The sequence below is a fragment of the Aplysia californica genome, unplaced genomic scaffold (assembly GCF_000002075.1).
Source record: "Aplysia californica isolate F4 #8 unplaced genomic scaffold, AplCal3.0 scaffold02294, whole genome shotgun sequence".
NCBI lineage: Eukaryota > Metazoa > Mollusca > Gastropoda > Aplysiida > Aplysiidae > Aplysia > Aplysia californica.
This window is the reverse complement of record NW_004799564.1, coordinates 1-11,219: the sequence shown is the minus strand read 5'-3', so window position 1 is coordinate 11,219 and position 11,219 is coordinate 1. Positions and strand designations below refer to the sequence as shown.

The 11,219-nt window shown below is 41.5% G+C and overlaps 1 protein-coding gene across 1 annotated transcript; it reads left to right on the top strand.

Moving 5' to 3' along the window:
- Positions 1-61: 61 nt before the first annotated feature.
- LOC101852598 lies at positions 62-11,215 on the top strand (the record flags this gene model as incomplete). Its single annotated transcript, XM_035973740.1, has 17 exons — positions 62-225; positions 585-813; positions 1,192-1,438; positions 2,715-2,856; positions 3,210-3,438; positions 3,817-4,063; positions 5,268-5,409; positions 5,792-6,020; positions 6,397-6,643; positions 7,023-7,164; positions 7,498-7,726; positions 8,300-8,546; positions 8,927-9,068; positions 9,402-9,630; positions 9,882-10,128; positions 10,509-10,650; positions 10,990-11,215. Coding segments are annotated over exons 1-17 (3,438 nt in total), but the record flags the coding sequence as incomplete, so codon positions are not given.
- Between the last annotated feature and the right edge of the window lie 4 nt (positions 11,216-11,219).

Genomic DNA, 11,219 nt, shown 5'->3' with positions numbered 1-11,219 from the left:
GTCAGTGTGAACAAAAGTGAGTGAAAATTACTGAAGAGAAGCTCCGAAATCATGGTGAAGTAACGGCTTGTGTCCTTTTCCAGATGTTATTTGCAATGTGCCCATGAATGTGGATGTGGTTAGCCTGATGCCAAATAGACTGATGACAGCATCCAGCGATCAAGGCACAGGAACTCTGCCCAGTGATGGACGTATGCAAAATCCAGTCAACTCTTGGCAACCAGAGTGAGTCTCTTTTCCTCAGTGCTAGTTGTTTCCATCTAATTAGTTGATCAAGCTTGTAAGTCTCCCTTTGTATGAGGGACAAGTAAGTAGAATAATGAGAAAGTACGCTGTCTGTAAGTATGATTTTTCAGTTTTGCTTATTAGCTACATTTCAGGATCAAATAGTCTCTTTAGTTGTCATGGTATATTTCTTTGTGAGTGTGTGTGTGTATGTGTGTGTGTGTGTGTGTGTGTGTGTGCATGCTTGCATGCATGCGTGTGTGTATGTGTGTGTGTGTGTGTATGTGTTAGTATTTTTGTGATTTGTATAGATGGAAGTGATGTGCTGATACAATATTAATTACAATAATGTTTTGCAGTGACAACGATAAAAACCCATGGCATCAAGTAGATTTCCAGACAGCCCAGAACTTGTCAGGTATCTTGACTCAAGGAAGCCCATCTTCAGAGAAGTGGGTGTACACCTTCACAGTGAGCACCAGCAATGATGGAATCAACTTTGAAACCATCAAGGATGATCAAGGGCAGGAGGTTACCTATTATGGTAACACTGACAGGAATACCTTGGCCAGAAACTACTTCCCCAGAGTGAGTGTTGCTAAGTTGTGGAGAAAGTGAGAGGGTTGAGAATATTGTTTGTCCAGCAGTTCCTAGGTTTGCATTTGTTTTCAGAAAGGTTTGACTGTTTATTTAGATATATAGCATTGGTGGAGTGGAGTGATGCTGAATTTTCCTGGAGTGGTAAAAGTTTGATCTTGTGTCAAAATCAAGTGTTGAAGTATATATGTTAGAGGTAAGGCTTTTGACTATCAAAAGGAATTGTGCGTTTAGATTTTACTGTGTATGATGCAGAGGGATACACTGAGAATGAGATTGTTGACTATGTTTGAAAAGTAGGTCTGGAAGTATTAAGCCGAAGATGCACTGAAAATGAAATTGTTGACTATTGAATGAAAATGTCTGCAGGTGACTGTAGCCCGCTACGTGCGAGTGAGTCCAAAGACGTGGGCTGCAGGTGGACCTGCCTTGAGGGTGAATTACATCGGTTGCTTTTTCTCGGATGTTTCCACACCGAGGCCGACAGTGCCATTTGTTCAACCACCAACTGGTCCCACAGGCATTCCAACGGTGTCGTCAACCTGGCCGTCCTCCTGGTCATCGATACCCACCTCCCCTACAGTGGCTCCCCCTACACCGTTTACACTGGTGCCTAGTAAGTGGAATGATTTCTTACTGTGAATGAATGTCAGTAAGGTGAAAATAATCTGATGTGTAATGGGTTCACTTTTGCAACATCCCCGATAAGCTGTGGAAAGGAAATGGAGGGACTCAAGGAATGCATGCTCTAAGATAACATTGGCATTAAAGTTTGCTGGTGGTATCTATTATATATTTGTCTACTTGGAAACATGTGCCACTTTTCCCATAAAAGTACGATAGCTACAAAGTTGAAAGTTGGCAAGTACCTGCAAAAAGATAGATAAGTCCCCGTGACGGAGCCCAATTTTTTATTTATTCGTTTCTTGATTTTAGAAAAATATATTTGACAAAAAGTTCCCCTCCTTTGGCATTTGTGATTATTCAACTGAGAAAGGAAACAAATGTGCGTAGCTCTTCCCTTCACAACGGAAGTTCATACTGCTCTTTAACATTCGCCAAGGAAACATGATTCAAGAGATGGGGTGAGTAATTTTCGAGACTCACCTGTTGTACGTAGAGACGTGATCCTGTGTATGCATCCAAAGATTTGTTTTTAATATCGGGCTCAAAGAAAAAACTTTTTTACTACTGGGTCAAGATTTTTAAAAATAATTTTTGTTTGGTTGCTAGCTTGTAGAAGTGCCATGCAAAGTTTTGTGTTCATAGGTAAATTTGTCAATGAGCTACAAGTTTTTAAAATGCTGTCACAGGAAAGTGAATAAGCTGTCGACACTGCCTCTGTGATTTTTAAGACGTCGGTGTGTTCCCTTTACAGTGTAGCAGCCCTTTCGTGGATTATTATTTTCTTAGTGCTTTTTTGTGATGATGTAAGGCGAAAACCGTATTTTGTGATTGTGAAGGGCTAAACAGCAATACACTAAAGCAATTTAGATCAAGAGAGAAGTTAATCAAAGCAGACCTAATCTAAAGCAATATAGATCTAAAAGCCAGGTGTGACTGTGAAAGGCTAAACAGCAATGTAGATGTAAAATGCCTCAGTGGCCTAGACCAGTAGGAGCAGTGACGCCAAGGCGCTCACCCCGAGCAAATCTGGGTACTCTACTAGTTGTGGTATATTTTGATAGAGGGGGCTGCTGGAATTTAAAAATGGGTATCGGGCATTTGAGCTGAATATGTGCTCCTTGCCTGTTGCTGGTTTCTGAGATGCATGAGGTGACCTGTAAACTGTAAAAGTGTATACTGTTTGTCAGTGTGAACAAAAGTGAGTGAAAATTACTAAAGAGAAGCTCTTAAATCATGGTGAAGTAACAGCTTGTGTTCTTTTCCAGATGTTATTTGCAATGTGCCCATGAATGTGGATGTGGTTAGCCTGATGCCAAATAGGCTGATGACAGCATCTAGCGATCAAGGCACAGGAACTCTGCCCAGTGATGGACGTATGCAAAATCCAGTCTACTCTTGGCAACCAGAGTGAGTCTCTTTTCCTAAGTCCAAGTTGTTCCCTTCTAATTAGTTGATCAAACTTGTAAGTCTCCCTTTGTATGAGGGACAAGTAAGTAGAATAATGAGAAAGTACGCTGTCTGTAAGTATGATTTTTCAGTTTTGCTTATTAGCTACCTTTCAGGATCAAATAGTCTCTTTAGTTGTCATGGTATATTTCTTTTTGAGTGTGTGTGTGTATGTGTGTGTGTGTGTGTGTGCATGCTTGCATGCATGCGTGTGTGTATGTGTGTGTGTGTGTGTGTATGTGTTTGTATTTTTGTGATTTGTATAGATGGAAGTGATGTGCTGATACAATATTAATGGCAATAATGTTTTGCAGTGACAACGATAAAAACCCATGGCATCAAGTAGATTTCCAGACAGCCCAGAACTTGTCAGGTATCTTGACTCAAGGAAGCCCATCTTCAGAGAAGTGGGTGTACACCTTCACAGTGAGCACCAGCAATGATGGAATCAACTTTGAAACTATCAAGGATGATCAAGGGCAGGAGGTTACCTATTATGGTAACACTGACAGGAATACCTTGGCCAGAAACTACTTTCCCAGAGTGAGTGTTGCTAAGTTGTGGAGAAAGTGAGAGGGTTGGGAATATTGTTTGTCCAGCAGTTCTTAGGTTTGCATTTGTTTTCAGAAAGGTTTGACTGTTTATTTAGATATATAGCATTGGTGGAGTGGAGTGATGCTGAATTTTCCTGGAGTGGTAAAAGTTTGATCTTGTGTCAAAATCAAGTGTTGAAGTATATATGTTAGAGGTAAGGCTTTTGACTATCAAAAGGAATTGTGCGTTTAGATTTTACTGTGTATGATGCAGAGGGATACACTGAGAATGAGATTGTTGACTATGTTTGAAAAGTAGGTCTGGAAGTATTAAGCCGAAGATGCACTGAAAATGAAATTGTTGACTATTGAATGAAAATGTCTGCAGGTGACTGTAGCCCGCTACGTGCGAGTGAGTCCAAAGACGTGGGCTGCAGGTGGACCTGCCTTGAGGGTGAATTACATCGGTTGCTTTTTCTCGGATGTTTCCACACCGAGGCCGACAGTGCCATTTGTTCAACCACCAACTGGTCCCACAGGCATTCCAACGGTGTCGTCAACCTGGCCGTCCTCCTGGTCATCGATACCCACCTCCCCTACAGTGGCTCCCCCTACACCGTTTACACTGGTGCCTAGTAAGTGGAATGATTTCTTGCTGTGAATGAATGTCAGTAAGGTGAAAATAATCTGATGTGTAATGGGTTCACTTTTGCAACATCCCCGATAAGCTGTGGAAAGGAAATGGAGGGACTCAAGGAGTGCATGCTGTAAGATGACATTGGCATTAAAGTTTGCTGGTGGTATCTATTATATATTTGTCTACTTGGAAAAACATGTGCCACTTTTCCCATAAAAGTACGACAGCTACAAAGTTGAAAGTTGGCAAGTACCTGCAAAAAGATAGATAAGTCCCTGTGACGGAGCCCGATTTTTTATTTATTCGTTTCCTGATTTTAGAAAAATATATTTGACAAAAAGTTCCCCTCCTTCTTTGGCATTTGTGATTATTCAACTGAGAAAGGAAACAAATGTGCGTAGCTCTTCCCTTCACAACTGAAGTTCATACTGCTCTTTAACATTCGCCAAGGAAACATGATTCAAAAGACGGGGTGAGTAATTTTCGAGACTCACCTGTTGTACGTAGAGACGTGATCCTGTGTATGCATCCAAAGAGTTGTTTTTAATATCGGGCTCAAAGAAAAAACTTTTTTATTACTGGGTCAAGATTTTAGAAAATAATTTTTGTTTGGTTGCTAGCTTGTAGAAGTGCCATGCAAAGTTTTGTGTTCATAGGTAAATTTGTCAATGAGCTACAAGTTTTTAAAATGCTGTCACAGGAAAGTGAATAAGCTGTCGACACTGCCTCTGTGATTTTTAAGACGTCGGTGTGTTCCCTTTACAGTGTAGCAGCCCTTTCGTGGATTATTATTTTCTTAGTGCTTTTTTGTGATGATGTAAGGCGAAAACCGTATTTTGTGATTGTGAAGGGCTAAACAGCAATACACTAAAGCAATTTAGATCAAGAGAGAAGTTAATCAAAGCAGACCTAATCTAAAGCAATATAGATCTAAAAGCCAGGTGTGACTGTGAAAGGCTAAACAGCAATGCTCTACTAGTTGTGGTATATTTTGATAGAGGGGGCTGCTGGAATTTAAAAATGGGTATCGGGCATTTGAGCTGAATATGTGGTCCTTGCCTGTTGCTGGTTTCTGAGATGCATGAGGTGACCTGTAAACTGTAAAAGTGTATACTGTTTGTCAGTGTGAACAAAAGTGAGTGAAAATTACTGAAGAGAAGCTCTTAAATCATGGTGAAGTAACGGTTTGTGTCCTTTTCCAGATGTTATTTGCAATGTGCCCATGAATGTGGATGTGGTTAGCCTGATGCCAAATAGACTGATGACAGCATCTAGCGATCAAGGCACAGGAACTCTGCCCAGTGATGGACGTATGCAAAATCCAGTCTACTCTTGGCAACCAGAGTGAGTCTCTTTTCCTCAGTGCTAGATGTTTCCATCTAATTAGTTGATCAAGCTTGTAAGTCTCCCTTTGTATGAGGGACAAGTAAGTTGAAGAATGAGAAAGTACGCTGTCTGTAAGTATGATTTTTCAGTTTTGCTTATTAGCTACCTTTCAGGATCAAATAGTCTCTTTAGTTGTTATGGTAGTTTTTCTTTTTGAGTGTATATGTGTGTGTGTGTGTGTGCATGCTTGCGTGCTTGTGTGTGTGTGTGTGTGTGTGTGTGTGTGTGTGTGTGTGTGTGTGTGTGTGTGTGTGTGTGTGTGTATGATTTTGTGATTTTGTGATTTGTATAGATGAAAGTGATGTGCTGATACATTATTAATGGCAATAATGTTTTGCAGTGAAAACGATAAAAACCCATGGCATCAAGTAGATTTCCAGACAGCCCAGAACTTGTCAGGTATCTTGACTCAAGGAAGCCCATCTTCAGAGAAGTGGGTATACACCTTCACAGTGAGCACCAGCAATGATGGAATCAACTTTGAAACCATCAAGGATGATCAAGGGCAGGAGGTTACCTATTATGGTAACACTGACAGGAATACCTTGGCCAGAAACTACTTCCCCAGAGTGAGTGTTGCTAAGTTGTGGAGAAAGTGAGAGGGTTGAGAATATTGTTTGTCCTGCAGTTTCTATATTTGCATTTGTTTTCAGAAAGGTTGACTGTTTATTTAGATATATAGCATTGGTGGAGTGGAGTGATGCTGAATTTTCCTGGAGTGGTAAAAGTTTGATCATGTGTCAAAATCAAGTGTTGAAGTATGTATGTTAGAGGTAAGCTTTTGACTATCAAAAGGAATTGTGCTTTGAGATTTTACTGTGTATGATGCAGAGGTAAACACTGAAAATGAGATTGTTGACTATTTTTGAAAAGTAGGTCTGGAAGAATTATGCAAAAGATGCACTGAAAATGAAATTGTTGACTATTGAATGAAAATGTCTGCAGGTGACTGTAGCCCGCTACGTGCGAGTGAATCCAAAGACGTGGGCTGCAGGCGGACCTGCCTTGAGGGTGAATTACATCGGTTGCTTTTTCTCGGATGTTTCCACACCGAGGCCGACAGTTTCATTTGTTCAACCACCAACTGGTCCCACAGGCATCCCAACGGTGTCGTCAACCTGGCCGTCCTCCTGGTCATCGATACCCACCTCCCCTACAGTGGCTCCCCCTACACCATTTACACTGGTGCCTAGTAAGTGGAATGAGTTCTTGCTGTGAATGAATGTCAGTAAAGTGAAAATAATCTGATGTGTAATGGGTTCAATCTGGTGACATCCGTGTTTATTGTGGAAAGTTTTAGTGAGGCTCAAGGAATGTGTACGTTAAGACAGCATTAGCGATAGAGTTAACTGGTTGTACGTTTGGATGAGAGGAGCTCCTGGACTAAAACGATTGTGATCCGATGTGTGAGTGCAGCATTTGTTTCTTGCTTGTTGCTGTATTCTGAAAAGCATAAGCTGATCTGTAAAATTTGAACGTTTTTACTGTGTGTCAGTAAACAAAAAGGACTGAAAATTACTTGGGAGAATGTAAGAAATCACAGTTCTGTAACGGCATGTGTCCATTTCCAGATGTTATTTGCAACGTGCCCATGAATGTGGATGTGGTTAGCCTAATGCCAAATAGGCTGCTGACAGCATCTAGCGATCAAGGCACAGGAACTCTGCCCAGTGATGGACGTATGCAAAATCCAGTCTACTCTTGGCAACCAGAGTGAGTCTCTTTTCTGCAATACTATTTGTCTCTATCTAATTAGTTGCTCAAACTTTATAGTTAGCATTTTTATGAGGATGAAGAAAGTAGGAATACAAAAAAGTAGTAAGTAGTCTGTGAGGCTACATTTTAAGATCAACCAGTCTCTGTCATAGTCCTGAAAACTTTGCTTTGTTTGCTTTGTGTGTGTGTGAGTGTGTGTGTGTATGTGTGTGTGTGTGTGTGTGTGTGTGTGTGTGTGTGTGTGTGTGTGTGTGTGTGTGTGTGTGTGTTTGTTTTGTGTAAATGAAAGAAGTGTGCTGATATAACATTAAATATGGTATTGTTTTACAGTGACAATGACAAAAACCCATGGCATCAAGTAGATTTCCAGACAGCACAGAACTTGTCAGGTATCTTGACTCAAGGAAGCCCATCTTCAGAGAAGTGGGTGTACACCTTCACAGTGAGCACCAGCAATGATGGAATCAACTTTGAAACCATCAAGGATGATCAAGGGCAGGAGGTTACCTATTATGGCAACACTGACAGGAATACCATGGCCAGAAACTACTTCCCCAGAGTAAGTGTTGCTAAGTTTTGTAGGAAATGAGAGGGTTGAGAATATTTTGTGTCTAGTCGTTTCTATGTTTGTATTTGTTTTCAGAAATGTGTGCCTGTCCATCTAGATATGTAACACTTATGGAGTGGAGTCATGCTGAGTTCTCCAGGAGTGGTTGTTGTTGTTGTTATGTTGTTGTTATCTATCCAGCAACAGCTGGGCTCTTGCCCTTCTGTCCAATGCCATGTGATAAGTGCAGGTTTGCTGCAGTTGCTGTAATGTTCCATAGAGTGTGTTGTCAATGTTAGGTCTCGGAGGGAGAAGGGTATCTCTGATGTCATTTAGGGCTGTGCAGTGGAACAGGTGATGCTCCACAGTCTCATATGCATAGTCACACAAGGGACACATTGGGGGAAGTTCCGAGTTTATTCTGTTCCGGTGGAAGTTGAGCTGTATATGTTCTGTTCGTAGGCGGGAGATCGTGGACCCAGGAGTGGTAAAAGTTTGATTATGTTTGAAAAGTTGATCTGGAAGTATTAAGCTGAAGATGCACTGAAAGTGAAATTGTTGACTATTGAATGAAAATGTCTGCAGGTGACTGTAGCCCGCTACGTGCGAGTGAATCCAAAGACATGGGCTGCAGGCGGACCTGCCTTGAGGGTGAATTACATCGGTTGCTTTTTCTCGGATGTTTCCACACCGAGGCCGACAGTGCCATTTGTTCAACCACCAACTGGTCCCACAGGCATCCCAACGGTGTCGTCAACCTGGCCGTCCTCCTGGTCATCGATACCCACCTCCCCTACAGTGGCTCCCCCTACACCGTTTACACTGGTGCCTAGTAAGTGGAATGATTTCTTGCTGTGAATGAATATCAGCAAAGTGAAAATAATCTGATGTGTAATGGGTTCAATCTGGTGACATCCGTGTTAATTGTGGAAAAGTTTTAGTTTGACTCAAGGAATGTGTACGTTAAGACAGCATTAGCGATAAAGTTAACTGGTTATACATTTGGATGAGAGGTGCTCCTGGACTAAAACGATTGTGATCCGATGTGTGAGTGCAGCATTTGTTTCTTGCTTGTTGCTGTATTCTGAGAAGCATGAGCTGACCTGTAAAATTGGAAAGTTTTTACTGTGTGTCAGTAAACAAATAGGACTGAAAATTACTTGGGCGAATGTAAGAAATCACAGTTCTGTAACGGCATGTGTCCTTTTCCAGATGTTATTTGCAACGTGCCCATGAATGTGGATGTGGTTAGCCTAATGCCAAATAGGCTGCTGACAGCATCGAGCGATCAAGGCACAGGAACTCTGCCCAGTGATGGACGTATGCAAAATCCAGTCTACTCTTGGCAACCAGAGTGAGTCTCTTTTCTGCAATACTATTTGTCTCTATCTAATTAGTTGCTCAAACTTTATAGTTAGCATTTTTATGAGGATGAAGAAAGTAGGAATACAAAAAAGTAGTAAGTAGTCTGTGAGGCTACATTTTAAGATCAACCAGTCTCTGTCATAGTCCTGAAAACTTTGCTTTGTTTGCTTTGTTTTGCTTAGTGTGTGTGTGAGTGTGTGTGTGTGTGTGTGTGTGTGTGTGTGTGTGTGTGTGTGTGTGTGTGTGTGTGTGTGTGTGTGTTTGTTTTGTGTAAATGAAAGAAGTGTGCTGATATAACATTAAATATGGTATTGTTTTACAGTGACAATGACAAAAACCCATGGCATCAAGTAGATTTCCAGACAGCACAGAACTTGTCAGGTATCTTGACTCAAGGAAGCCCATCTTCAGAGAAGTGGGTGTACACCTTCACAGTGAGCACCAGCAATGATGGAATCAACTTTGAAACCATCAAGGATGATCAAGGGCAGGAGGTTACCTATTATGGCAACACTGACAGGAATACCTTGGCCAGAAACTACTTTCCCAGAGTGAGTGTTTCTAAGTTTTGTAGGAAATGAGAGGGTTGAGAATATTTTGTGTCTAGTCGTTTCTATGTTTGTATTTGTTTTCAGAAATGTGTGCCTGTCCATCTAGATATGTAACACTTATGGAGTGGAGTCATGCTGAGTTCTCCAGGAGTGGTAAAAGTTTGATTATGTTTGAAAAGTAGGTCTGGAAGTATTAAGCTGAAGATGCACTGAAAATGAAATTGTTGACTATTGAATGAAAATGTCTGCAGGTGACTGTAGCCCGCTACGTGCGAGTGAATCCAAAGACGTGGGCTGCAGGTGGACCTGCCTTGAGGGTGAATTACATCGGTTGCTTTTTCTCGGATGTTTCCACACCGAGGCCGACAGTGCCATTTGTTCAACCACCAACTGGTCCCACAGGCATCCCAACGGTGTCGTCAACCTGGCCGTCTTCCTGGTCATCGATACCCACCTCCCCTACAGTGGCTCCCCCTACACCGTTTACACTGGTGCCTAGTAAGTGGAATGATTTCTTGCTGTGAATGAATGTCAGTAAAGTGAAAATAATCTGATGTGTAATGGGTTCGATCTGGTGACATCCGTGTTAATTGTGGAAAAGTTTTAGTGAGGCTCAAGGAATGTGTATGCTAAGACAGCATTAGCGATAGAGTTAACTGGTTAAACATTTGAATGAGAGGAGCCCCTGGACTAAAACGATTGTGACCTGATGTGTGAGTGCAGCATTTGTTTCTTGCTTGTTGCTGTATTCTGAGAAGCATGAGCTGACCTGTAAAATTTGAAAGTTTTTACTGTTTGTCAGTAATCAAATAGGACTGAAAATAACTTGTGCGAATCTAAGAAATCACAGTTCTGTAACGGCATGTGTCCTTTTCCAGATGTTATTTGCAACGTGCCCATGAATGTGGATGTGGTTAGCCTCATGCCAAATAGGCTGCTGACAGCATCTAGCGATCAAGGCACAGGAACTCTGCCCAGTGATGGACGTATGCAAAATCCAGTCTACTCTTGGCAACCAGAGTGAGTCTCTTTTCTTCAGTAGTATTTGTCTCTATCTACTTAGTTGCTCAAACTTGTTAGATAGCATTTTTATGAGGATGAAGTAAGTTGGAATATGAAAAAGTAGTAAGTAGTCTGTGAGCTACATTTTAATATCAACCAGTCTCTGTTATAGTCAGGAAAACTTTGCTTTGTTTGATTTGCTTTGCTTTGTTTTGTGTGTGTGTGTGTGTGTGTGTGTGTGTGTGTGTGTGTGTGTGTGTGTGTGTGTGTGTGTGTGTGTGTGTGTGTGTGTGTGTTTGTTTTGTATAAATGAAAGAAGTGTGCTGATATAACATTAAATATGGTAATGTTTTACAGTGACAATGACAAAAACCCATGGCATCAAGTAGATTTCCAGACAGCACAGAACTTGTCAGGTATCTTGACTCAAGGAAGCCCATCTTCAGAGAAGTGGGTGTACACCTTCACAGTGAGCACCAGCAATGATGGAATCAACTTTGAAACCATCAAGGATGATCAAGGGCAGGAGGTTACCTATTATGGCAACACTGACAGGAATACCTTGGCCAGAAACTACTTCCCCAGAG